The sequence below is a fragment of the Pollachius pollachius genome, assembly GCF_949987615.1.
Source record: "Pollachius pollachius genome assembly, chromosome: 3".
Taxonomy (NCBI): Eukaryota; Metazoa; Chordata; class Actinopteri; order Gadiformes; family Gadidae; genus Pollachius; species Pollachius pollachius.
In genome coordinates, this window is record NC_136936.1 from 37,532,989 (window position 1) to 37,560,804 (window position 27,816).

Here is a 27,816-nt window from a genome sequence, read left to right on the forward strand (position 1 = left end):
TTTACTTTGCAAATATGAAACTCGAGATTCGACGGGACAAAGTACATCCATCGGCTGCAAGGTAAGACTGACTGGCGACGCCCCTCGACAAACACTTTCCAGAGCGCAGCGAACCTTGCCCCGGCTGTGCGAGGCTAACATGAGAAAGTGGGATGGTGGGGTGGTGGGCCTACCTTTGTCCCCACTGTGGACCCTCCGTCTGGGCACGGCCTTGATGCGGGCCGGCGAGGCGGAGTGCTGCTTGTCGTACTCCGACGCCACCACAGAGTAGGAGCGCTGGAACACCGTCCGCTTGGCCGTGTCGCTGTCCGTGATCGGACTCGTTTCCAGACTGGAGAAAAGCGGGCGACAATGGAAGTCAATTGGGAAGAAAATAGCACTTTGGAATTATTTCGTAAAATAATCCAATAAATATTAAAACAACCTGTAAGAAGTCACAAGAACTTCTAAAACAACTAATTATTTAAAAGTAAAAAATATATTTTTTAAACACATCTTTAAGCTAGCAAATACAACTTCCGTACATTTTGAAAATAAATGTCCATTTCCTCCTTTTTCTTTTCCAAATTCAAACAAGAAAAACTATAAACTGGATAAAAGCAGCACATGGCCGGGTAGGGTGGTGGTCACCTGGGGGGCATGGACTTCATGTTGTTCTCCGGCTCCTCGAACACGTTGGGGCAGGCGTCAGGGGTGACGGAGATGTACGGGGCGGGCACCGACGTGGAGCGCAGGTACCTCATCTCGTCTTGGAAAAGGTTATCGTCCTGGTAGGCGCCAAAGTTCTCTGTGTGTTGCCTGAGGGACGGGCGTGGCAGAGAAAGGGGGGGGGAGTCATCGGTGAGTCACTACCCACAAACGGCTACGAATGGACCTCCAGAACCAAGGGGACGCGCCGGTACCTCGCCAGGGTCTGCAGGTAGAGGCAGCCCATCTTGTTGGGGGTCTCGTCCGAGACGCCCTCCTTCAGGCTGGGCAGCTGGGAGTGCAGGGGCCGGGGGGGGTGGTGGCACAGGATGCTGGGCTCCGCCGCGCTGCTCAGCGACAGCAGGAACAGGGCGTTGGCCCGGATCACCTGGTGGGCCTCCATGGTGGGCAGTGCGCGGGGCGTCTTCACCTGCAGGGGCTTCTTCCTGGACTGCTTCACCTGGGGGAGGGGGGGACGGACGGACAGACAGACAGACAGGCAGAGAGACAGACAGGCAGAGAGACAGACAGAGACAGGCAGAGAGACAGACAGACAGACAGACAGACAGACAGACAGACAGACAGACAGACAGACAGACAGACAGACAGACAGACAGAGAGACAGAGAGACAGACAGAGACAGACAGAGAGTGCTTCAGGTTCGAGGGCTGATTCAAATATATAAAAGATATGTTTGACTTTATTCCTGCTGACCACACAAGACTAACACAGCACAAGATCTTAGGTCTTAAACCTAAAGCAGGTCTTCTGTGAGGCAAAAAAAAGGAACAAAAACGTCTGTCAACATTCATGGATGTCACATGTTCACCAGAGACACGATCGACCTTACTTCACCAAATGAAGTCATCGATACCTCGTCATTATTATTTTTCTGTATTTGAGAGGGCGTCAACTACAAGCACTCAAGTCTGTACATTAAAAACGTTATTTCCCATTTAATTTTGGTGCCCCCCCCTTGGCAAGACTCAGATTTCTATGGACGTCATTGAGCGCTAACATCCAACGCTACCTTCTCCCTGGCTGCGCTCTGTTTTTCCCTCAGGTATTTCTCTCTGCAGCGGTCACACACCAGGTACCAGGTGCTGCCCCCGATGCCTCCATCGCCACAGTTCCCCGCCCAGCCGCCACAGAAGTGGCCGATGCTGTTGTAGCCCTGGCCTCCGGCGTAGCGACCGCAGCCTGCCAACGGAGACAAACAAGTATGACCCAATCAACAGGAGATCGTCGGGACTCAGAAACAAAAAGGGGACGCATGCTGGGCAAAAATCACCTAGATCCCAATACCTCCAATGCATTGACTTCATTACAAAATGAGGTCAAAATAACCAGTGGGCCTACCTGGGTGGGCCTGCCTCATGTGGTAGGTGACCGGGTAGGGGTGCGACTCCCCACACAGCTCACAGATGGTGTCCTTCTCGGGTCCGCCCATGGCCAGCTGAGCCATCTCCCCAAACAGGTTCCCCCGGGGACGCACCTCCGCCTTCTCCCGCTTCTTCTTCTCCTTCTTGGCCTTCTTGCCGTCCTTCTCGTTCTCCTTCTTCTTCAGGATGGCGCTGGAGCCCGGGCTGGGGAAGATCATGTTCTGGGTGGCCGCCTTCATTGTTGCCATGGAGATGTCCTCCCAGAAGGCCACCAGGTGCTGCAGGGTGAGCGGGAGGATGGACTTGGCCCTCATGACCGGGTGGGAGTTCGACTCGTGGGCCGCCGACTCCTTGCCCTCCTCGCACTTCTCGGGCAGCGGCGGCTCCTTGAGCATGGACAGCACCTTGTTCTTGTTGATGCTGCCCATCTTGGAGATGTCGGGCCCGTGCGGCGCGATGTTGAACATGTTCAGCGCCGACGAGATCTCCAGGGAGTGCCGGTTCTTCAGCTTGCTCTCCTTCTCCTCGGCGCCCTGGCCCCCCATGGAGTTGCGGATGGGCGCGTGCTCCTTGCTCAGGTCCGGGTTGAACTTCAGGAAGGAGGAGCAGGCCATGGCGTCGTGCACGATGCCCTCGTGCCACAGGAAGGCGGCGAAGACCGCCCGGGCGCACTCCGCCACCGAGGGCGACATGGCCTGCTTGGCGGGCTCCGCCAGCTTGGACGCGCTCTCGGCTTTGAACAGGGGGCCCGACTTATCCTTCTTGGGCCGGACGTGGCGGCTGGAGGCCTTGCGGCTGGCCTTGGGCGAGGAGCGGCTCTCCTGCTCCTCCTTGACGGGGGCCTTGCCGATGCTGAAGTGCACCTTGGAGGAGCCCTCCTCGGCGTGGCGCAGATCGATGCCCTCGTCGCTGGTCTCGTCGTTGGTGAGCGGCGCGCCCGAGGTGCAGACCTCCACCACCTCGCTGTGGAGGTTCTCCTGGGTGACGTGGGGAGAGGGCGCGCGGTTCTCCGCGTTGCCGACGCCGCCCTTGCTCGGGTCTTTGGGGGAGAGCTTGGCCTTGGGCGAGGTGGACCTTCCCCGGAGGGGCTCCGTCAGGGGGATCTTCTTCTTCAGCAGCGTGTCCGGGTCCAGGGTGTACGAGTCCGACTTGGACCTCTCTCGGGGAGGGTCCAGGCGGGCCTTGGGGGACGGGCTGACCTTGGGCGGGAGGTTCTTGTCGTTGTTGGAGGCGGCGGTGGCGGTGGTGGCGTGCTGCGACGGAACGCTCGAGGGACTGGACCTGCCAGAGGAGGGCGAGGACACTCCCTTCTGCTTGGGCGAGGAGGAGCGGGAGCCCGGGTTGGGGGACTCGCCACGGGCCCCCGGGGTGCCGGTCCTGCCGTCGGCCTTCAGGGCCTGCAGGGTGTTGTGGTTGGGTGAGTGGGAGCGGCTGTGCGAGTCCGAGCGCAGCTTGGCCGTGTCCGAGCGGAGGATCAGGGCCTCGCTGGCCGAGAGGCCCCCCTCGCCCGTCTTGGCCCGGCCCTGCTCCGAGGAGCGCCCGCTGCGGCTCTCCTGCCGCTGCTTGGAGGACGGCGACATGGGCCGCGCGCCGGACAGCAGGTTCCCTCGGTCACCTGGACATTCATAGAGCACAGAGGGGGTTTCACCGCGGGAGGGGGTTGGAGCGAGAGGCGAAATAGCCTCCTCCTAACACTGGGGGAGGGGGAAACAATACAACTGATCTGAGGAGGAAACCAAAGGGTATTAATGGAAAGAAAGCACAGACAATGACATGGAGAAATGAGAAGAAAAATGAGGAACCAGGGAAGGAAATGTAAATGAGCTGATGCTATTGCATGCCTTAATATATGTTAATATAATGACTTACTTATGAATGACTTGATATCTGTTTCCAACCCACCACTCTAGTCTACTAGCCAGCGGTCTTAAGCATGGACCAGGGTAGGTATCGGGTCATGTAGAAGCCGGTGATAATGGATTCCAGCCCAGCACGTAATTAGTGATTAATCTAATCTTCGTTTTAACTTTTAGCACCAGGACTAACCCCTGGCTAGGGTCCTCCTCCAACGTTGTAAGGAGCCCTCTTTGCAAATAAAATATATTCCAGGACATAATATACTTTTGTAGATGATGTATCCTTGTATAGTTTCTTAGTCGTACACCATTAGAAGGGTGTGCTCTTGTCCTTGTACTCTTAACCCTGCATTCAAAAAACTAAAAAACAGTTTTTTTGTGGTTCACAATTCTTTGCTCAGTGAAAAACGGGATTGTTCTCGAGCTCAAATCCCTCCCCGCCCCCTCCCACAGATTGCAAGTCTGAATTGGGCATGCGTTCAGTGCTTTACCCACCCTTTTGCTTGTGAGCGAGAGAGGAACGAGCGGTGCCATGCACCGCCATGGAAGTGCTGCTTTTGTGCGCACGCTCACGAGAAGCAAGGCTGACTGAGGGACCATCTACAGCAGAAGACAGCGGCAGGTAAACAAGCCACAGAATGCAAGGAGACCATCACAGGAGAAACAGGAGTAAAGGAGAGGAGAGGTCAGATAGGAACGGCAAGAAATGAAGAAAAAGATAAACGGTCTTAAAGCTCAACATAGAGAGGTCATAAGAGATTTAAAAGAACAGGACGGCTGGGCGAACAGCAAGGACTGATAAAGATTAACATGCAGAAATAGGCAGAAATAGATACTATAAAAGATATTGTACAGGAAATATTATAGAGGTATTTTGGACCCTGTTCTGGGAATAACTACTCAAATTGATCATTGATTTAGTGAACATAAGCACGTTGGTCTATAATCATTTCATGGGTCTGATTATGAAATGATTATGGGCCCTCTGGTATTAGATAGTCTCTGTTGCATGCTCTAGCCTAGGTGGTAGTGAATTATGTAGACTACTGTTTAGTGGTGTTCAGTGGAGCGCTGGGCTGGTGGAGGCAGAGAGCCAAACAAGCTGCTGAGCCAAGATGGAGGCTGTGAAGAGGTGGATGTCAGCGGTGGGGGGGGGGGGGGATAATGAAAGAAAGAGAAGCCCAATGAGCGTAAAGAGACCAAGCAGAGAGAAGAGAAAAAAATAATTGAAGCAAGCGACGGAGCCCAAGTCGAATTAATCAAGAAATACAAAATTAAACCACAACAATGTTATGCTTCACGCTTCAGCCGTTACCCACCCGACCCCTACCAACCCCAGCTCTAAATAAGTAAAGCATAGAAAACACAAACAGAAATCCAAACCAATAAGTCAAGGGGGAAGGGAGGGGGGGGGGGGGGGGGGGGGGGCGGAACAAGAGGGACTCGGCACCTGGGCAAGCAAGCGCCGACTCTGTCAGACAAACGGACAGACTTACTCAGAAGCTGTGGCTGTGGCTGAGACAGGTGGGAGAGGGACTGTCCAAACACAAATGGACTGTGGACAAGGGAGGAGGAAGAGGAAGAGGAGGAGGAGGTAGTGGGAGGTTGGGCGGCTTGCTCAAATACGGAGGAGGAGGAGGAGTGAGCTGCTGGGAGGAAGGGCCCAGACTGAATGGGATTCAGTATGGCGCTCAACTGGACACCTGCGTATATGGGAGACAGAGGAAGGGGGGGAGAGAACTACAGCTTTACACTAAGGCGTTGGTTCTGCTTTTATCAACTAGTTTTAGATTTGGTTTATTTTTAAGAAAAAGTAAGGAAAGTTAAAATTAAAGAAGGAGGCTAAAATAAGGGAGGGGGGGATGCAACTCATTCATTTAAAAAAAATCACTGCATTACTTCAAACGACCGCCAGAGAGTTAAGACGCCACAAGGTGATCAGGGAAACGTTATGTTGGTGGGTGGGTGGTCGGGGCTGGGCAGAGAGGTGGTGGTTTAACTACAACGAAGGTGGAAGTAATGGTGACGCTACAGAGGAGTGGAGGTGGCCAGGGGTCGGTGCCTGGTCAGGGGGGGGGGCGGTGGAAGGGTCAGGGGTCGGGGAAGGGGGAGGGGGGGGGTTGATTTCACTTGAGTTGGTTTGGTGCAGCCCAATAGACACCAGTGTCAATACTGGGAGAAGCACATTAACTGGCCCATGCACACAGACAGAAAACAACAGAAGCGCACACACACACACACACACACACACACACACAGATAAACACACACAAGAGTCGAGCCTAACATTGCCGTAATGTTGAGACGTGGTAGAAAAAACGAGGCACGAAGACGAACATGCACAAAATGAGGAAATGGGGAGTCCACGGTCAACTGGATGGGCATGGTGGATCGTGGAGGGACTGGTTCATACATTCAGCAATCAAATACAATGCTGTCCATCGTCTTTGGTGTCCAATTGTTCGGACGTGGTGGAGGTGGAGGCAATGTGAGTGTGTGAGTGAGTGAACATGTGCGGGGCGTGTATTCTTCTACGCTAGACACAAACGATGAGCTCGGGATCAAGGGAGCGTGTCGACTAATCCGAATAAGCGGCGGCTTCCACAGAGGTCTGATTAATCGTCAGAAGCGTACTGCACGCCCAACGGGTTTGGAATTTGCTTTTTTCATTTCTGTAGCAGTGCGTTACCAAGGGAACGACGACGACAACCTCCACCAATGACGAAAAAAATAAAAAATAGAAATTCATAAAGTGATTAGGCGTAAAAGACAAAAGTGGAAGCATGCCAAGTTAAGCGATGAGGAAAAGATTCATTTCTGGAAAAGTGTCTTCTAAAAAAACAACAACAACAACAACAATCCGGAGTATGTGCCGGGCGGTGGCCCGAGACACGCCGAGATGTCCCCACCTTTGTTGTTGGAGAGGCCATAGTCGAAGCCCTGCGCGCCGTTGGAGGCGGCGGCCCTGTTGAAGGCCTGCACAGAGAAGGGGCTGGGGGGCGGGGTCTGACCGTTGTGCTCCACCACAGCTTGTTCTGCAGGATGGTATAGGGGCGAGCCACACGTTAGGACAGGAGCTCCCCAATCATGGGGGTGAATACGAGGTCACAGGAGATTCCTGATTGTTCCGGGTGTGGGATGCATTGTAAAAAAAAAAAAAAAAGGCTGTATTCACTGGCCATCGCTACATCACACAGGGTCGGTCGATCGGAGTGATGAGCAGCTATTGATTGGGTTCAAACTATTTGCCGATGCTGTGTATTTTCGGACCCTGAAAACGGGGTCAGCGACCGGGAGGCGGGGCTTTGCTGCTTACCGTCGTCGTGTCGGAGGTACTGGTTCCCGCCGCGGTCCCGGGCCAGGGACCAGGCCTCGCCCTCGTCGCTCTCGCAGAACTCCACCACGCTGTTCTTGTCCAGCTGAACCCAGGTGCCCTCCGAGTTCACCACCTGACGCACAAACCACGCTCTTTATCCACACTCACGCACGGCTTTGCATGGAGCTGGCCTTGCATGCAACACACGGGCCGATTCGGCCCTGAACCAGGAGCATGGAACGCCATGTTCCATACTCATCGGACAAGTTTGTTATCATAACATTAGAAACGTGGTCCACGGCCTTCAGTCACAGATAAAGGCATCAATTTGCATGACATAACAATCAACAGGCAGAACGTAATACTTTCATTAGAAACCATTTGATTACAGACACTTAGCTGAAGACTTTCAGGAAAATGTGATCATTTTGGACAAACAAGACACAGGTGGAGGCGTTAATGTGTGCAGGCTTCGCATCGCAGATCCAGACAGAGTTTTTCCAGAAAACAGGCTCAAGAGGAGGAGGAGGAATCTCTAGAACAGCATGACACACCACGGCAGCCAATGAGAGGTCAGATCCCACTGGGTGGGCGGAGCCAATCAGAACCCGTCCCGAGACCGTTTAGGAAGCTCAGAGAAAGTAATTGGGTTAGGGTTGAGAAAGACTGTTAGAGGAATGCAAGAGAGACACCGCCTAGCTGAAAGGATGCATTTCGAGGTGCCAAAGAAAAAACATGAAACCACCCTGCATTTCAAGACAAATGCATCTGAACAAGAGGGAAACGCTGGGTTGCGTGCCGGTCAGCAAAGTCGTAGTAAGAAAGAAAAATTAGGAGATTTTGAAAGATTGTGGGGGAGAAAACACCTGTGTGTGCACCACAATGATTCCCGTCCACAAGACAAAATCAGAATTCTCATGTTCACAAACAGGTGATGCAGTTCACACAAGAAAAAGAAAGGCGAGTGATTTCAGCCTGCTAGCACAGAGAGGGAATCACTCCAACAACCACAAGAACAATCAGTAACAAGACGCATTTATTAAAGGTGCGGTCAACAATCAAAACAAGAAAGCAACCATTTTATTATAGATTTGGTTTAGGAGGGTGGGGGAGGGGTGGGGGTTGAGTGCGTACCTCGCCTACGGCCTTGACCTTGTTCCCCAGTACTAACATTCCAATGGGGATACCCCTAAGGTTTGGGCAGCTTCTGATGTTGTGACCAGAGGGGCCGGTCTTCACTACCTTATAAAGCCCAGGGCCACCGCCGCCCAGCCCTTCCCTGCTCTGCTCCCGCACGGGGGCCTCGGGGGAGGGGTGGCCGCCCACCTCCTTTACCCTCTCTTCCGAGGGGGCCCTGGACTCCTGCAAGAGGGAGGAACGCACGGTTAGAGGAGGGGCCCGCCATGGCGGCGCCAGGACACAAACAAACAACGACAACGACAAACAAACTGTCTCCGAGAGCTCTGATAAGCTTCTTAAAAGGACAATCCCGGTCTGGGTGATCGGAAATTGGGAGCAGTCTCTCCTGGCCTCACATAAACATAAATCTGCAACATCCAGAGCTATATCATTTGAATGAACTGATTTTGACAAATGATTCCAGGAACAGATATTTAAGTGAAGCCAGGGGAGAGGCGGTTAGGATGGTTTGATCACCCAGAAAGCTGTCGTCCTCCAAGTCCTCTTGTCAACACGCTCAAGCGTTGGAATCAATGCGACAAAGACAACATGTGCCGTATTAATACAAGGAAGCATGACAGTATATCATTGATCCAACAGGGCGACAGCGAAATGAGTGTGTTGGGAAAACATGGAATGGGCCACTTGTTCTGGGGGGGGGGGGGGGGACATGCCATGACACAAACATGGTGTTTGTATATGCAAAACATGGGAGGGAGCCTTTCAAACCAGACTGCTCATGCAACTGGAAGGCCTGTGGCCTTCCTCTCCCCCACCCGCCCTCCCCAGTCCCCATGCAAGCATACACACGCAGTCCGCCTCCGTTCAGTTTGATGGTCAGACCAAAAGGTCTTTGGATTCATTATGTCATGTCGGTACATTTAGGGACGTCAAAAAAAAGGGGAAAACCACACAACAGAAACAACCATGCAACTGTGGTTCGATCCCTTCGCCTCTTTTTACGGACCAGGAGAGCGAGAGAGAGAGGCGACGTCGGGAGGGGGGTGAGGGGGGAGAGGGGGCGGCCCTTAGAAATTCAAATTGACAGGCTGATGAAGAGCTAGAGGGCAGACGGGCTACAGAGATAGAACACAAATCGCCGCTCCGAAACAGAACCACTCACCTGTGGTGGGAAAACACTTAAGGGGGTCCACGACAAAAAGCCGGTGTCACTGACTCCTTGGCTAGTGCTAAAGACACTCTGAGCAACAGATTGTGAGACAGTCAAGACACGGACAGTAACACACACACACACACACACACACACACACACACACATACACACACACACAGACAGAAAGATAGAGAGGGAGAGAGAGAGCAATAGAAAGAACGAAAGAGGAGATAGAGAGGTAGAGGAAGGAGTTGGGGCAGGGATGATTCATTTTTTTGGAAGGAAGTTTTTGTTGTCATTGTGTCCTAAAATGTTGACATCATGGGCCTTTATCTCAACTGTCGGCCATCTTGCTTCCAAGCGCTAGCCCGAGACAGCCAACGTATGGAGCAAAGATGGCTGCTAGGTGAATAAGGCCAACAGGAAGCACGGTTTTAGGAAGGCGAGAGCAAGAGGGAGATAGGATGTTAGTGAAGCAGATCAGCAGAAGTAGTGAAGCGGCACAAGGCATTGAGACCCTACGATGGCTGTCCAATCTGGAAGCCCTCCGGGCTTCCGGGTATTGGAGTCAAATGCGCACCCAAAAGATACTGCAGAAATTGTACACGCCCGTTGTTTTTATTTCGTTTCGAGTAAAATTTTAGGGTTCATATTTTGGCAATGCGATTGAAATCACAACCAAAGAACTTCTCAATGGAGTACACAACATAAAGCATCATTTTTTTGGGAACAAGAAGAAACTTCCAAAAAAATCCCCCACTTGGATGATGTAGTGTGTCATGCTGTTCAAACAGAAACCTCACAACGATATAAGCCGTCTCAACACCAGAGAAACAGCCCAGGAAGGCAAAAGGTGGAATCATGGAGCAGCAGAAGAGAACAGCCCCCCCCCCCCCCCCCCCCCTCTTTTGCCATAGTCTAAACCAGTGATTGCTTCATGACAGAAATCCACCCGGCCTCAAATGGCAACCCAAATGTCCATGTTTCGGCCATGCCTTGGAGCAGAGCGTCCCTCAACTGTTCTTGTTGTCTGGGAGGATTTGTTGTGCCATGGAGCAAAAATAAAGAAATAAACAGAAAAGGAGTTTGACACATGCTCCGGTGTCTTAATGAATCATGGCTCTTGAGGCGATGAGGACAACACAAGACTCAACTGTGCGATCAGACCCAAACCTGGAGTCAAGTCTCTGCAGTAGGCCTGGTTTGGTTGTGCACTGGGCTCAACGTGAACTCAACTAGACAAATGAGGGGCCAGCAACGCTGTTTTCCTCCAAACAACTCGCCCCACCGTGGTTGCGTTGCGGCACACATTTCCTCCTTGCGTGGCATGTGACATGCACGGCCAGAGGGTCGTTTTGGAAATGGTGGGTTAGTGGTGAAAACTTGGAAGTCCCGTGAAAACCCATCCCGGGTGGTAAGTAGTGGTAGTAGTGGCACAACAGTACACGTCATGCAAGCCAACTCTGCTGCGTGTGGCATCTCCCAACACACCATGCTTTAAAAACAGGGGAACTGTTAGGGGAAGGGGATTACAACAGGGTGGGGGTGAGGAAAAGTCAGTGGGTGTTTCATCCACTCCCCTCCCCCCCGGTGCCCCTGCATACACACATTCAGGACCCTTATGCAAGTACACAGGGGGCAGCACTTAACCGCCATGACACACAAGCCCGACCCGTCCAACCAGAATGGAAGGTGGGGGAGATGGGGGGAGGAGGGGGCGGGAGGTCATGGGAGGGGAAGGGGAAGGAGGGAGGGCTGGCCCTCCCGTTACTTACGTCGGCCGGGAGCAGCAGACTTCGGCCCAGGTGCTGGTTAAAGGAGAGGCACCAGGCTTCCGAGTAGCCGTTCATGCTGGGCACGTACTTCTTCACCGTGTCGTCGCTGAGCCGCAGCCACACGCCGTCGTCGTTGTGGATCTACGGGGAGATGGGGGGGGGGACAAGCGACTGAGCTACCGGAGGCAGAGGAAGTGGACGTGTGAAGAAGTAATAGAATAGTATGCACCCCTGGGAGACAGCGAGAGAGACCCGGGAGAAGCGACTGCAGGGAGGAAATCGGGGCGCTACGGCTAGGGATTTGGCGGGTCTCTGAATCTATTTGTATACGTGTTAAACGGGCGGTGGGGCCTGCACACACTCAGGACAGTCCACCTTCCAGGGGAGTATACTTCTCAAGAGTCTCTCTGTGTCGGCCTCGGTGTGTCTCGCCATGAAGCAAAAGCAAGTACTAAAAGAAAACGGGGGCCAACCTGAGAGCCAAGCGCTAGTAAAAACCGAGAAGGGCAATTAAAAAAACCATCAACTCATGAGTGTGGAAGTAACAGTCATTACGCTTAAGATGCCAATGGTGATCATCATGCTAGTGCCAATCAGTCCCTATATAAAGTCCTTCATAACAACGGGAGGAGGAGAGGGGGGAGGGGGTGGTGGAGGGGGTTGGAGACTGGAAGTAAACGTGGACGGCGCTCCGCTCTCGTCATATCAAGTGCTCCGTTCTGCCCCCGGGGGTCTAGTGCGCGGTTACCTCGTCAATGAAAGTGATGGTGCCATTGACTTGCACTATGCCTATCTGCTCGCTCTGCAGAGAGGGGTGACTACGCACACGCAGGCCTGCGCTGTCCTTGGACACAAATTTGCGGACCTGAGAGAAGCAGAGGGAGACAGGAAAGACGGTGAGCCACGGTAGAGCGGGGGGGGAGGGGGAGAGAGAGAGAGAGAGAGAGAGAGAGAGAGAGAGAGAGCGAGAGAGAGAAACACAGAGGGAGAGCGAGAGAAGAGAGCGAGAAAGAGACAAAGAAGGAGAAATAGAGGGATAGGAAAGAAGAAGAGAGAGATTGAGGGACAAAGAGAGAAGGAGAGCGAGAGGGACAAAGAGAGGGACAGAGTGAAGGAGAGAGAGAAATAGAGGGACAAAGAGAGAGAGATAGAGGGACAGACAGATTGAGAACAAGAGAGGAATCAAGAGCGAGGCGCAGGTATAGGGTGGAGAAGCAGGGCATGAGACTAGAAGTGGTGCGGTAATGCGTCTTCTTACTTGTGCAGACACACACACACACACACACACACACACACACACACACACCGCACGCTCTCCCACCCGCACACCCAAACACACCCATGCAGAGCAGTGTAAAGTTGAATCAACTTTTTGGTGGTGAAAGCAGTGTTGCATGCGTGTGTGCTGGCAGGGAGTGCAGGTTCCCGCTGGGCAAACAGACAGGGCTGATGGTGTCATAGCGGAGTGGTGGCCACCCGTTTTCCCCCTTCCATTGTAGGCAAGACGTCAAGCGCACACACTCCGGGGCCAGGTCACCCAGAAATAGCCTTCCGTGTCTGTGGGTTCTAGTCAGGCTGCTGGGCGCCTCTAGCTCTCTGTGTGTGTGTGTGACCGGCCGCTTGCTGGGTGCCGGGGGGGTGAGGGACAGGGAGGGGGGTGGATGCAGGGCAAGCGCTTTGTTCTGTACTGAGGAGGTATTGAAATGCGCCCTTCAGGGAGATAAAATCACTGTAACAAATATTTTTGGCGGAAGCGCTTCAATTACTTTGGGATTCTGATGGACGCAACCACATTATTCTCTTTGCCTTTGTAATGGGGAGCAAGTAAGAGCGGTCTGTTTCATGTTCACGCCGTCCTTGCACTATCCTCTACACTACTGCTAAGGGTAGGGGGGAGCCTGCTAAAGTCCCGCTCCCACAGGGGGTGAAACTTTAGTATTGAGTGTGTGTGTGTGTGTGTGTGTGTGTGTGTGTGTGTGTGTGTGTGTGTGTGTGTGTGTGTGTGTGTGTGTGTGTGTGTGTGGCGGGTGGAGGGGCTCGGGGGGGGGGGGGTATGTGCACGATGCAGAAGCCCTTTAACGCCGGCTGAGGGCTGACCTTGTTGGGCTGAGGCTCGGCCTTGGGTTTGACCATCTGGGTCCCTGGGGGGATCATCCCCTTGGGGGGGTCTTTCACCTCCACCTCCAGTCCGGCATCTACAGGGCAGAGAGTCGCAGCGTCATCTCAGAGTGTGGAACCAATGACCAAAACACGCTACTGCTCCCTCGGGGGGGAACAGGCGCCGTGGCTGAGAGGGGGTCAGGAGTTGTAGCGTTACCCTGGTGTAACACAACGTGACTTCCTTCCTCTTCCCTTCTGGGAACTGCGCTAGTTAACAGACCCACAGTAACAGAACCGCGAACATGCAGTAACAACAACCACAAAGACGAAGGAGAATAGATAGGGCGTATTTTGGTAAATAATCGTACGAATAAACATGCAAAACATACTACAGAAGCGGCTATCTCTATCAAAAGTCCCTGCCTCTACCCTCTCATCGCTAAACCCATGTAACTAATATGGATATCGACCCCTACCCCGAAGCATGCTGGGAAGTTACGCCCTCTCCATTGTTAATAACCTATATTTGAAGCACCTCTTTCTAGGTGTTTCGTCTTGAGACAAGTACGCCTGGGAACTAGGCGACACCGTAACTACGGCGATGGTGGTCCCTACGGTGGAGGTCCCGTCCCTGGCCTTACCGATCTCGATGCCGTCGATGGTGACGTGGATGGTGTAGAGGCCCACGGCACCGGGCGTCCAGTTGGCGCTGTACGTCCCGTCCGTGTTGGCGCGGATCAGCATGTTCTCGCTGGGTCTGCGGGAGAAACACATGTACCCTTGTCAAGTCGACTCACCGCAGTAAAAAACCAAAGTATTCTATGGATGGCTTGGATTTCCGTGCCGTACCTTTTCGGAGTAGGGGAGGCGAACCGCAGCTCCTCAAAAGAGTAGTTTTCATAAGCCTGGAAAGGTAGATCACAACAGACATGTTGGGAGTTGGAGAGCTGTAAGGTCAATGGGGAAATACAACTAAAGGGTGACCGACGAATATTCTTTTCAATAATGTTCCAAACGGAGCTCCGTATTTGACTGAATGAATGACAAACTTGGGGTTGTCCCGCATTTAAAACACAAAACGGAAATCTTAATAATTGGAAATAATAGTAAGAAAAAAGGTTTGTTACTCCATGAGTCTGAAGGCCAAAAACCACATCAGGAATCTAAGAGTTATCTGCAATAGTTATGCAAGTTTCAAATACCACACCAGTAACGTCTGCCAAAACAGCCTATTATCACCTCAGAAATGTCTCTGAAGTACATGACATTATCTCCATTGCCAACGGTGAAAAACAAAAACACTCTTTCGTGTCTAGCATACTGGATTATTGTAATGCAATTTTATCTGGCCTACCCAGGAAATCCATCATGAACCTGAAATTAGTTCAGAAGCTGCTGCTAGAATTCTGACACACAATATGAAGAGGAATCCTATCTCCCTGGGCTCCAATCCCTTCCTTAGTCGCTGTATGTTTAAAAAATGATTTTTATATTCTTTAAATAATTTTTAAAAGTCATCCTGGTCTTGACTTTATCTCCGGGATACGATAGTCAAGTATATTCCAGCTAGGTCACTGAGATCGTCGGACAGCAGAATGCTGGCTATTTCAGGAGCCCGGTTGACAAGTGGGGAATCTGCTTATAGTGCCTATCGCCCTTAAACTCTGGGATTCTCTCCCAGAAAACCTTGGAGACAATAACACTGTCAGCAGTTTTGGTCCATGGTTTGTGATTAATGGTTTGAGTCCCCTTAGAGCTCAGGGAGTTTATCCTCTGTAGCGGGTTTCAGGGTTTAAGGTCCCTTTATAATATTTTATATTATTCACATATTTTTTATGTGAATTTTATGTTTATATATTTTTTTTATCTCCTTCATTTGACATTATGTATTTCTGTAATTCTTCCAACCGTTTTACTTACATATTTGTTCTAATGTCTGTATGAACCCATTGTGTTTTGCTGTTGAGCTAAAATACAATTTAAGACAGTGCTAAACACATAGCGCCTTCCTGCGTGCGGTGTCCCACCGCCTGCTGAGGGTCGGCGACCGTCCCCCAGGGGAGCTCACCTTCATCATGGTGATGGCGATGTAGCGAGCCTCCTTGACAATGACGGGCTCGTAGGTGGCCTCCAGACGGGGGGTGGGCAGGCCCCCGAAGGTCAGGTCGGCGCCGGACAGCGAGGAGGAGCAGGAGTTGGGGGAGGCGGAGCAGGAGGAGGAGGAGGTGGCGTTGGCGGTGGCGATGGCGGCGGACCCGGGGAGCCTCTGCAGCTTCTTGCTGCAGGTGTTCTCCTGCTGCATGGACTTCTTCTGCGACACGGGCACCGCCTTCACCTCCACCTGGACGGGACGAGGAGGGGGGGTAAATAAAAAGCTTTTGAATAATTCAGTTTGCATGAATATGCATGACAGCCTACTCTGAAAAACACTTATTTCCATACTGACTGCTGGAGGTTTTATTCAGTTGGAATACAATGGCGGACGTGAGACACGACACAGGAGATAAAACCGCCCCAAAAAAATGAAAAAGTTATACATATCGTAATATAGTATCATTACATTTACAGAATCGCAATGCATATCATATCAGGGACATGTAGTGGCGTGTGGATCTGAGGCGCGTGGGGCAGCACCCTGACCTTCATGTTGGGGACGTGGACCACCTCCCCGTACTGGTCCTTGGTCTGCACCGCCACGGTGGCCGGCCAGCCGCAGCGGATGTCGTCCTTGTTCAGGATGAGGGAGGTCTTCTGGGGGTCGGCGTAGGAGTCCGGCTGCAGCCACCTGGGGGAGGGACGGGGGGGGATACGGTAAGGACGCGGTGAAGATGCGGTGGGAGGCGGTGAGGAACCGTCGAGGGCGCGGCGAGGTGAGCCAGGACAATGTGGGGGGTTTAATACATCATGGTGACATAGGTTAGCGATATAATAGAGTAGCTTTTTATTGATTCATCGCTCCACGTAATTTCTGAACCTGTATCCATCCGATATTTGACCTGTTTATGAAATATTGCAGGAATGCCATAACCTTCTTGATACAAAATCCTTGGTAATATGTGTGTGACATTTTTCATAATTATGCCTTCCAACATCAAGCGGTGTGGCTTAACATGTTGCCAATGAATGAATGTATAAACTATTGGTTGCTTTTACAACAGAGTGATGGGCTGTGGACCGCCCAGGCATACCTGGCCAGCCGCCCGCCGCTGGAGGTCTGGACGCAGGTGATGAAGTCCTCCAGAAAGGAGTGCTCGTTGGTCTGCAGGTGGAGGGGCAGGTTCCCCTCCAGGGCCTCCAGGATGGTGGGGGAGTGGGACAGGGCCAGACCCTTGCCCAGGATCCCAGAGTGGGACTTGCACACCTGAAAGAAGGGGGGCCAGAGATGAGAACGCTGAAGGAAGGACAAGCAGTACCAGGTTCCTAATGTGAACCGTGGTGGATTTAGGTGAGGGGAAAAGGAGGTCTTTGGACGGAGGAAACTATGTAGATACCTGTAGAGATGCCTCCTCAAGGATCTCAAGATCTTCCTCCAATTCGTTCCCTAGGAAAACACAGGATTTGAATGTGGGTTAAAAATAGAATCAGCACAATGACTCACACAGCATTGAGTGTGTGTGTGTGTGTGTGTGTGTGTGTGCAAGGCCAGTGCATCTGTGAACCTCTCACTTCTCTGTCAGGGTTTCCTCACCTATAGGCAGAGCCAGATCCTTCTTCATGAGAGCAGCAGCACAGACACTACCCAAGTAGGCCAGCTCCTTCTCCAGCTGAATAATACCCTGAAACACACACAGAAAACCTTTGGAACAAACCGGCTGTGGTTTTTGGTTTCCTTTCCGGGCCAAACACTTTGTTCCCCCTGCAGCCTACTGCCCCAGCCCACTGCCACAGCCCAGATGAGCTAATGACCTCTTTATTACAAAAACACCTCACCTCATCCAGTCCAGGGTTGAACTCGTACCCCACAGCCACGCACTTGAAGCCATAGAAGCAGGCCTTCTCGTCTTTCACGTAATCTGAGGCCGTTTCCAGTGAAAACAGAACTTCGTTTCCTGTAAGAAGACACAGAGATGTTAGTCACGACAAGGTGAAGCGAGCGAGAGCCAGTCCTCACGGGTTAATGGGAAATGGATGAATAGGAGTAAGACGGGAGGGTGGATGGGAGTGCACGTGTGTGGGTTTGTTGTTAATCAGATCTGACCACAGAAGAGAAAGAAGACAGATCTATTAAGTCAGATTAGAATGTTAGTCTGATTAAGTTCTTTAATTACGCATGAAGGGTTTTTACTTTAAATAAATATGCAGCATGACACAACTCATTAGGAAAAATGTTTATTCCCAGCTGTCTATACGCTGAAGGAATAAGTTATGCGTGATTCCCATGGATCAGTCTATACGCTGAAGGATTAATGGACTCCCCCAATGGATCAGTCTACACGCTGAAGGATTAATGGACTCCCCCAATGGATCAGTCTATACGCTGAAGGATTAATGGACTCCCCCAATGGATCAGTCTACACGCTGAAGGATTAATGGACTCCCCCAATAGATCAGTCTACACGCTGAAGGATTAATGGACTCCCCCAATGGATCAGTCTATACGCTGAAGGATTAATGGACTCCCCCAATGGATCAGTCTACACGCTGAAGGATTAATGGACTCCCCCAATGGATCAGTCTACACGCTGAAGGATTAATGGACTCCCCCAATGGATCAGTCTACACGCTGAAGGATTAATGGACTCCCCCAATGGATCAGTCTACACGCTGAAGGATTAATGGACTCCCCCAATGGATCAGTCTACACGCTGAAGGATTAATGGACTCCCCCAATGGATCAGTCTACACGCTGAAGGACTAATGGACTCCCCCAATGGATCAGTCTACACGCTGAAGGATTAATGGACTCCCCCAATGGATCAGTCTATACGCTGAAGGAATAAGTTATGCATGATTTCCATGGATCAGTCTATAAAACTGAAGGTACAATAGAATCCCCCCCCGCCATGTATCAGCTTACCAGGCAGCACCAGAACGGTGGTGGGCCAGCCGGTGGCACCGGAGAACTTCCTGAGCTCGATCCAGGTGTTGATGGTGTCCTGGGCCAGCGGCTTGGCGGCCAGGCTGGAGAGGTGCAGGGTGCGGCTTGGGATGAAGAGGCGCAGCACGTCCTCGGGCTGGGCCGTGCCGCACTGGGGGTCGAACTCGATGCTGGTCCAGCGGATGCATTCTGGGAAAGACACCTGGAGGGAGGGAGGGAGGGAGGGAGGGAGGGAGGGATAGGCAAGAGCAAAGGAAATAAGTTGAACATGAAATCAGATTTAGCTTTTAGCTTTTTTTTTCATTTCAGTACTTGGGATCAGGGCCAAAAGTCAGACCGGGCCCCAAACTAGGCTAATGGATTTGACCATTCTACCATCTGGCAGGTACAAAAATGCAGGGTTAACATTTAAAACAATAGCTTGAGCTGTAGATTTTCTGGCAAAAAGATGAAATTTTAAAAGTACATTTTGGGAAATATATTGGGCCACACATTTATTTTAGATTTATTGATCTTAATTGATACAGGTTTCACCAAATTTGAGTTATTAACAAATAACAAAAGAGACAGATCTTTACCTTGTACTGTGTGACCCCAGCTTGCTTGTACGGGTGGTCGCTCTCGATCACAGAGTAGTTGCTGGAGGTGGTGCAGGCAGAGAGGCCCTGCTCAGGCTGGTTGCCTGTGGTGCTGTCCGTCGATTGGTTGGGATTAAAGGTGGGCGGGGCATATTTCTTGTTGAGAGCGGCGACTGAAGGCAGCAGATCCTGGACCAGGCCGAAGACCTCCACGGCAGCCTTGGAGAAGGAGGAAGGAACACGGATATAAATGCCTTTTTAAGGTTGACCTACATTACATTCTCACTGAAGTCGCCTGCCTCATTCTTAGTCAACGGGAAGAAATTTATTCTAGTTATGAAACACAAATCTTTTTTTTTCTCGGTTCGTTTACGATCACCGTGGCTTGTTAATCTTCATGTTATCTATTTTACAAGATTCTGGCTGACAATTACAAGCGATTATTACACAGGTCTTCTCAATGCCGTGGAACGCTCCGTTCACTTGCATGGCCTCTTCACAACTTCCGGCAGTGGATTCTATTAGATAATTCACCATTGCAAAGTATAATTGACCACTGTCAAGGAAAACAAAGGACTTTTTGCCTCCAATTACGTCTTTGGTATCGCTCCGCAAGTATTCCGGTAACTTGTCAAGCCCAGCGTCTTCGGTTGCTAAGCAAACGTCTTTGGCAGACTATTTCTCTGCTGATCAACACTACGAATGCTGGTTACAAATAAATTGTAAAAAGACACACCATGTGAAGTTATTTTTTCGTTTGGGCAAGTAGCCGTGTAATAAGTGGGATAATGTATAGAACGTCGCCGGTCATTATCGAAAATAAGCCCCTTCAGGGCGAAGCAAGACACCTCCGTTGCGCGTTGGTGTCCTGTTCGCCCTATTGGGGCTTATTTTCCAGATAATGACCGGCGTTCTATACATTATCCCTTACTTAAATAGTAATTAAGGTTTAAATATCATTGAGTTTAAGCCATAAGTAAGGGCGAGGCAGGCCTTCAGTTCCCGCCCTATATTACTACTAAATTTGTATCTCTCCTTCCGATTGTTACAAAAACCAGAAGCAATGGTGACGCTCCATAGAAGGCAAGAAAGACACCCCAGAACTGTCCTGTGTAAACCAATGGGTGACATGGCTTGACAGTCTATCTGACGTTCCCAGCATGTGGGAGGCCTTACCTTGGGCACGGACGCGGCCACAGGGCCGATGTAGGCCAGGATGAGGGGCAGCAGCATGGAGAACAGGCTGGAGGAGCTCAGCAGCTCAGGGATGTCTTCCGCTGGAGAGGAGGAGGAAAGATTCAGCCTCAGAACCAGACCAACCAACGAACCAGCCAACAGATTCATGCATGAAGCCCCATGTCCATGATGAGCCTGGGCATCATCCCCAGAGCTAGGAGGGGCGTTAGCTACGGCCTGTCGAGGCACTAGGCTGTGCTGACAAGGCATTGTCGGCAGCTGATCCCCAGGCAGGGCGTGTCTCAAGTTTAAGAGTTCGGGATACTCCGAAACGCCAACTATTTGTTTTTCTCTTAGTATAGCTGCATATTTATGAATCATTAATAAATGAACAGTGTATTCAATCGCTTATTTTCAAACGGGCTTCTCTGAGCATGGTACTCTGCCTGGCTGGGCTTGGATCTTGGAGCGTAGCATTGCCTAGCCTAGCATAACATTGCCTAGCATAGCGCTGTCGCTCGTCCCTGAGTGCTAGGCCCTTTTCGGAGCTTGTTGACATGGACATGGGGCTTATGGGGGCGGGACATCCTGCCCTTACCGTCCACAGCAAAGGCCCGCTGCAGCAGGTCCTTGGCGGCGCGCACCACGGCGCTGACCACAGAGAGGGCGCGGCTGCAGTTCTTGTCCTCCTCGTTGGCCTTGCTCAGCAGCTGAGACTGGAGGTCCCCGTCATACTCACTCCTGCAGACAGAGGGCGCACACTCAATATTTGTGTATATAGATAGATAGACATACATATGAGGACAACAACATCAACAAAATGGGAGGTCATGATTTAGACATAAGACAGAGAGACAGACACTGACTAGAGACAGAGAGTCCAAGAATGAGCGACAGCCATTGAGAGAAAGATGGAGAGTAAGATGGGGACAGAGAGTAAGATTGAGAAAGATAAGACGGAGACAGAGAGGAGGATGGAAAAGATGCATAGAGAGGGACACAGAGAGACAGACAGAATGCCAGGCTCCTGTGTACATGTACTGCACCTGTAGTAGAGGATCTGGGGGATCTGTCCGCGGGTCTGGTTGGTGCCGTTGCTGCTCAGGCTGCAGGTGCTGAAGGTGAAGGCCACGCCGTCGGAGCACTGCACCGTCGTCATGCCGCCGTCGCCGTTGGCCGTGCGGCTGCCGTAGTTACGCAGGCGCACGGCGTACTTGACCCCCTCCTGGTGTGGCACGAGGAACGAGGGAGAGAAACGTTAAAACAAACCAGATGTGTTAACTTGATGTGATCATTATGGAGTAGTTAGGTTCGGTGTCTAGAAGGACGAAGATATACTTTATTAATCCCTGTGGGGAAATGTACTCTCTACATTTAACCGATCCTATGCTAGGAGGCATGGGCTGTGACACATTGTAGCGCCCCGGGAATAAACTCGGTTGTAGTGCCTTTGCATCGGTCATTGACCGGGCAAGGAGTGTTATCTATACAGCTCAGTAATGCCTACGGGTAGACTGATAAACATCACAGGGATCAAACCCAGTATCTTTCGACATGACCCTTTAAACACGTTGGCCTCTGCACTATCCTTCCCCCGAGAGAGGGGTCTCCATTGAGAACACACAGGCAAACAAGACGGGCGAGCAGGCGGCCAGACAGACGAGCGCACCTTGAGTGGCACGGCCTTGTCCAGGCGGATCTCCGAGATGTCGCTGGGCGAGTCGTCTGTGCTGTACGTCCCCTTCACCAGCTCTAGGGACGTCCAGCGGTGGGAGTGGGCCGAGTCCCCGGGGTGCTCTGTCTGGGCCTGGAGGGGAGGGGCCGGGACAGGGAGGGGTTTTATACAAGACACACTAATATATTCACTTTTAGGACAGAACATTTCGGATTTACTGTCTCCATGGACACCCACTGATCTGAACTAAAGGAAGATTCATGATCAAGCCAAAACCGCTTGAATATAAATGTAAATTTGTGCCTTGAGAACATCAAGATGGGTAAAGAAAAAAAGTCATTATTTTGCCTTGTCTGTGCTGTCGCTCAAGCCAGTGGACTAATTTTGCCCTCCATATCTTGCGCCCTCTGCTTTTTATGTTCGTTTAAAACCCTTTAAATATTCAGGGCTACTTACGTCATCGGCGAGCACCTCCAGTTCGTACTCGTGGATGCCCCCGCCGCCGTAGACGCAGAAGCCCACCAGCACCACGCCGGGCTTATCCACCGTCATGCAGATGGCGTCAGGCGAGCCGTTGCCCGTGTTCCAGCTGCGGCCCTGGCTGGTCTTGGTGAAGCGGTTGGGCGTGGCCTTCACCGAATGCAGGGAGTTCAGCCCGTCCACCTGGTGGCGGGCACAGACACAGGCAGCTTTAGAGCCAGTGGTTGTAATATCCATACAATACATCTGGGGGGGGGGGGGGTTAGGACGTGGACTGGGTTGGACAAGTAGTCCAGCCGGGGAGGGGGGCATTTCGCGATTGCTCCTTCGCGTAATCGCGCACAAAATACATTTCAAAGTGGACCGGTGTTACACCGAATTCGAGAGACGCCGAGATCGTTTATTGGCCTGTGGCATGTGCCACCGCGACCACTGACATACCATGGCATATGCCGTTCAGGAACGGCATATGCCATTCAGGACTCGCATATGCCGTTGAGTAACGGCATATGCCGTTGAGGATCGGCATATGCCGTTGAGGATCGGCATATGCCGTTGAGGATCGATAACTGCCGTTCAGGTGGAACGGCATAGCGTTTAGGAACACTGCCGTTCCACCTGAACGGCAGTTACTGTTCCTAAACGGCATGCCGTTCCACCTGAACGGCAGTTACCGTTCCTAAACGGCATGCCGTTCCACCTGAATGGCAGTTACCGATCCTAAACGGCATATGCCGTTCCTGAACGGCATATGCCATGGTATGTCAGTGGTCGCGGTGGCACATGCCACAGGCCAACAAACGATCTCGGCCCTACTGCCGAATTCTGCGACCCACCGAAAAGTGTGACCCCAGGGGGCGCTGATGCACGTTTTCTGCAACATGCACGCAGCACGAGTTTGAAGTAGGCAGGAATGAAGTCGAAAAAACGTTGTGCATTATAACAAAACATAAATAAAACATAAGATCTCCCCACACCCCTCACCTTGTTATTAAATGTGCTTTATAAATAGATTTGATTTGATTAGCATTTAAAAGACCCATACAATGGATTAGGCGTTTAGTACGGTCCACACCGTTGCTTCTTTCCCCATAAAAAGCTACAGTCAGTATTTGATTAGTTGATTTACCTTTGAGCATTTCCTATTATAGGCTACGGTGTCAAATGCTATTTAGAATTAACGTTTGCATCAAGAAAGGAAAGACCCGCCCCCTGGGGTCACACTCTTCGGTGGGTCGCACGATTCTGTGTAACACCGGCCCACCGGGAGACCTCCCGATCTTCCCGATCTCCAGCCTCTGCTGCAGAACGAATTAAAATCGCCGGCAGAACGGCCTGGGGGTCTAACACCGTAATATATGTGAACTATAACCGCATTTCACATTAATCTCAAATGTCCCACTGCTTCGGGTTTGCCTTTGTAGGCGCGTTGAGAGAAGGAGCGGGCGAATCCGCGGTGAGTGCGTGTGCATGTATCAGTGATACCCGGGTTTATCTAATAAGTGGTACCCGCTCACCATTGGCATGTATGCGCGCTTGTCTCTGTGTGCGTGTGTGAATGAGAATGACAGGGAGAAAGAGTGCTATGCGGAGATGAACGAACGTAATGATATTTATACTTCAAAATCGCTTTAAAAAAAAAAAAGTAGAATAAATTTGTGGCGCTCGGTGTTGATTCTGTGGCGCTGGGCCACACATTGGTCTATGTATGGGAAACACTGACATCATCACCGTAGTCAATGTATTGTGTATGCATTTTAAAATGTACAATGAAAAAAAAAAGAACTTTATTATTACATCGTTTCTTTAAAGAAAATGAAAAAGGGGATGAGGAATGAAATCATATAGTTCCTCCTTTTAATTAAAAGCTGCCTTGAGTACCAAAACAACATAAACAGTTATTTTATTGCCCTGGTGAATGGGTGAGATCCAAGTGTGTAGTGCCAGTGTCCTTGACGCAGATATAAACAACATACAGAGGGTGCAGTGGGTCACCATTGGCTCTCTGTCCATTCTGGACTAAAGCTCAGCCAAAGGACACAGCCATAACAAGGTTAGAGGACAGCACATCTAGGTGCTCTCCTGGCTGAAAATAGGTAAAAATAAAAATGTCGGAAGGCAGTCGTCAAGACAACACGCCTATGGCAGTAACCATGGCAATAGGAACAGAATGTCCAGACTGCAGCACCTGCAGCCGAGCCAATGAAAAGAAGGAGTGATAAATGAATCGGAGAGCAAAAAAAAGAAAATACAGATATGCCCCCCCCCCCCGCCATCTCAACACAGGCACATTCCAGATGACTCAGCGTCCACCCAAACCAGTTTATGTAATGTTCTACCCTTTGATCTTGTTGCCTTGGCAACCTGGAAAAACAGCGGCTGCTGACAAGACATGGGCTGGAGTTTACAGAGACCGAACTAGCCAACAGCAAAACGCCGGCAGGTGGAGAAGGAGGAGGGACGGATCAGGAAGTGGAACGAGGAGTGGAACGATGTCTGTGTTACATCATGGACCAACATGGTAGAGGACAGATTGGACTCTGGGTGGTTGAATTCAATTGTGGTCCATTAATGGATCTGAATGTGATAACGGAGGTTGATCATGTATGAAACTAGTTTACCAGAACATAGCACAGACGGATTCAACATGTCTCACACACACACACACACACACACTAATTTTACCTCTGAGCCCAGAGCGGAGGCGGTGAGCTCAGAGACGATGGAGGCCAGCAGGCCACAGGTGTTGGAGACCAGGTGAGGCGAGAACAGCTCCACCTCCTTCCTCAGACTCTTCCTCACTGGCAGGACCACGATCACCAGCATCTTCTCCAGGACCTCCCTGAAGCTGGTCATGCCCATCAGGTTCTCCTCAGTCTGGGCACGGAGGAAATCCAACAGACGGGGTCAACCACGAGGACGGAAACACATCTCCCTCAGACACATCTAGCACAGTGATTCTACCTGTGGTGGGTGGCAGTCGTAAGGATCCATTCACTCAGTCAACTATACACTTTGTTTTAGTTTACACCTCAAGTTACCTTTGCTGCTTAACTTTTTTGCATATATAATTAGCACTATATTAATTATATATATATTATTGCATCCTCGTAGATTACCCTTACTTTTTCCAATTCCAATGCACCAACTATCTTTATATAATATAAGTCGTCATATCATGCAGAAAGTGATGTAACACACGGACACCCAATAGCTAAAACAGCTAACTAACAGCAACCCGCTCCCTACCTCAGGCCCTCCCCTCCCCTAACAACACAGAAGCACTCCACCACAACGTCATCCCACAGAAGCAACCCAATGAATCAATACTGCTGGTGTGAGTGCGGGGGGGAACTCACGTGGCTGAGCTTCTCCATGTGGGCCACCAGCAGGGGGAAGCGGTGAGCGAGCGCAGAGTCGTTCTCGGTGCTCACCTGCTTGACCAGCGAGCGCAGCAGCACCTCGCCGTCGTAGGCGATGGGCAGGATGGAGGTCAGCTTGACCGACGTGTTGCACAGGGCCGACATGACCGCCGCCAGCAGGCGGCTGCTGGACGTGCGGAAGTTGGCCTCCGCGATGTCCTGTGGGAAGGGGGGAGAGGTTCTCTTTTTTATTGCCACAATAAGAAAAAAAATTAATTGCAGTGTTATTTAATGATGTTTCTTTTTTCGTTTTTTTCTCTTCTACCAAAAGGAGGGCACCACCATTTCCTTCTTTCACGCTTCTCTACACACGGCCCTTATAGGACAGTGTTTTTTGCTTAAGTTCTCTTGTTTCATTTCATTTTTACTTACAATATTATAATAGCTGTGGGGAGAAGTGCATTTTTCATAATTCAATTGTATGTGCAATATCCCTGCGATAAAGCCCATTTATAGTCACATATAATTTATGCATAAGTACATTTCATTTGTTTCTACATTTGCATATTTCTCTACATCTCTTCCCAAAATCTTTTTGTCTTGCCGTAGTTCTACGCCGAGGTATTCACCACCCATTCTCCATTTAATGCATCACTATACCACAACGAGCCCCTGACGGAGATCAATCCCTGCTGATGACGACCAACCACCCGTCGCCCCGAGGCCGCCCACCTGGTCCAGGCAGTTGAGCAGGTCGCAGAGGCAGGCCCACTGCAGCGCGGGCGTGGGGTAGAAGGAGTGGAAGCAGGCGGTGAAGGTGTTGTGGCACTCCTGCAGCACTGCCTCCAGCAGCGTGAGCGGCTGGGACAGGTAGCCCTGAGGGTCGTTGTCCAGCTTGGTCAGGCAGTTGTCGGTGCCCTCCGACAGGATCTTCTTCAGCAGGCTGCGCGTCTTGCCCACGCACTCCGCCAGCCGGCTGGACTCGTCCACCACCGCCTTGGTGGTGGCTGCATGCATGGAGGGGGAGGCAGTTAGCATGACGGTCGCGGGGCTGCACCGTTGGTGAAGGGCACGGCTGGTGCACACACGGCCGGTGACATTTCTAGTTTTCAGTTTGTGCACTCAGCATTTAAGGGGGGTGCGACACGCTAACAATCGGCTTATGAAGCGCGCCCGCGGGGTCTGTGGTTACGTCGTTCTGATGTACAGGACCAACAAACGTGTGTGTGTGTGTATATATATATATATATATATATATATATATATATATATATATATATGTATATGTGTGTGTGTGTGTGTGTGTGTGTGTGTGTGTGTGTGTGTGTGTGTGTGTGTGTGTGTGTGTGTGTGTGTGTGTGTGTGTGTGTGTGTGAGGATAGTGTGCTCTAGTGGCCTTGAATACCAATCTAAAAAAAGTTTTGTTTCTAGTCTCACTGAAGGCATCTCCTGTTCCTACTTTGTAATTAAATGTACAGCAGTTTGCACAGTAAGTCCCTTTGAATAAAAGCTTGATACTAAATTGTCAAAGCTGCAGATCAAGGCAGAAATACAAACAAGGACATTATAATCCCTCTACAAATAAAACCTCATCACATCTGAAAGGGATGGAGTATGAGGAAGTAGGGCCTATGCCTGCCCTGCCTCAAAGTCTGCAGTAACAATGTTCAAACATGCTCACACTCTGTAGAGAATTAAAGTCTGCGGATCAGCGGAATTTCTCGGCCTGCTTGTTTGATGGGATCGAAGGGGAGCGCCGGGCTGGTGTTTGGATATTTAACAAAAAGCCAATATGCAAACATTGCAGCGATGGGGTTGAATCAACACCGTCTCTGCTTGAAATGCAAATAACCATCTACAGTGTGGTAGATGGTTATTTCCATTTCGAGCATAGAAGCGGGGGCTGGTCACTTGGGGGGCAAGTGACCAGCCCGACGCATGTTAATGCCACACCACAACACGTCTCCGACCCAACCAGGACCAACAACCATGGTCTGAGCTGGCTGATGAAAAAGATATGAATCTGCTGCTAGCTGGTAGCTAACCAATCCCCCAACATAAACAGCATTCGTCAAAAACTTAACATATGAATTTATAC

At 50.9% G+C, this 27,816-nt stretch overlaps 1 protein-coding gene across 18 annotated transcripts in view; it reads right to left on the reverse strand.

The window, feature by feature from the left end:
* Positions 1–27,816, reverse strand: part of mycbp2 (MYC binding protein 2) — a 78,613-nt gene that overhangs the window by 13,617 nt on the left and 37,180 nt on the right. For 8 of the 18 annotated variants that reach the window (XM_079733263.1, XM_079733261.1, XM_079733272.1 and 5 more), the window contains 30 exons: positions 26,451–26,725; positions 25,716–25,937; positions 25,042–25,233; positions 22,333–22,539; positions 21,871–22,008; positions 21,248–21,426; positions 20,800–20,942; positions 20,202–20,302; positions 19,026–19,244; positions 18,427–18,649; positions 17,340–17,458; positions 17,098–17,185; positions 16,901–16,950; positions 16,598–16,770; positions 16,050–16,194; positions 15,478–15,750; positions 14,259–14,314; positions 14,051–14,166; positions 13,407–13,504; positions 12,058–12,174; positions 11,310–11,450; positions 8,376–8,603; positions 7,242–7,374; positions 6,835–6,960; positions 5,422–5,628; positions 2,047–3,684; positions 1,718–1,887; positions 903–1,147; positions 631–798; positions 174–331 (listed from right to left, as the gene is read on the reverse strand). In XM_079733263.1, the coding sequence (XP_079589389.1) occupies positions 174–331; positions 631–798; positions 903–1,147; positions 1,718–1,887; positions 2,047–3,684; positions 5,422–5,628; positions 6,835–6,960; positions 7,242–7,374; positions 8,376–8,603; positions 11,310–11,450; positions 12,058–12,174; positions 13,407–13,504; positions 14,051–14,166; positions 14,259–14,314; positions 15,478–15,750; positions 16,050–16,194; positions 16,598–16,770; positions 16,901–16,950; positions 17,098–17,185; positions 17,340–17,458; positions 18,427–18,649; positions 19,026–19,244; positions 20,202–20,302; positions 20,800–20,942; positions 21,248–21,426; positions 21,871–22,008; positions 22,333–22,539; positions 25,042–25,233; positions 25,716–25,937; positions 26,451–26,725 (6,348 nt within the window). The remainder of the gene's footprint in view (positions 1–173; positions 332–630; positions 799–902; positions 1,148–1,717; positions 1,888–2,046; positions 3,685–5,421; positions 5,629–6,834; positions 6,961–7,241; positions 7,375–8,375; positions 8,604–11,309; positions 11,451–12,057; positions 12,175–13,406; positions 13,505–14,050; positions 14,167–14,258; positions 14,315–15,477; positions 15,751–16,049; positions 16,195–16,597; positions 16,771–16,900; positions 16,951–17,097; positions 17,186–17,339; positions 17,459–18,426; positions 18,650–19,025; positions 19,245–20,201; positions 20,303–20,799; positions 20,943–21,247; positions 21,427–21,870; positions 22,009–22,332; positions 22,540–25,041; positions 25,234–25,715; positions 25,938–26,450; positions 26,726–27,816) is intronic. The other 10 variants (XM_079733268.1, XM_079733267.1, XM_079733266.1 and 7 more) reach the window with 7 other exon arrangements.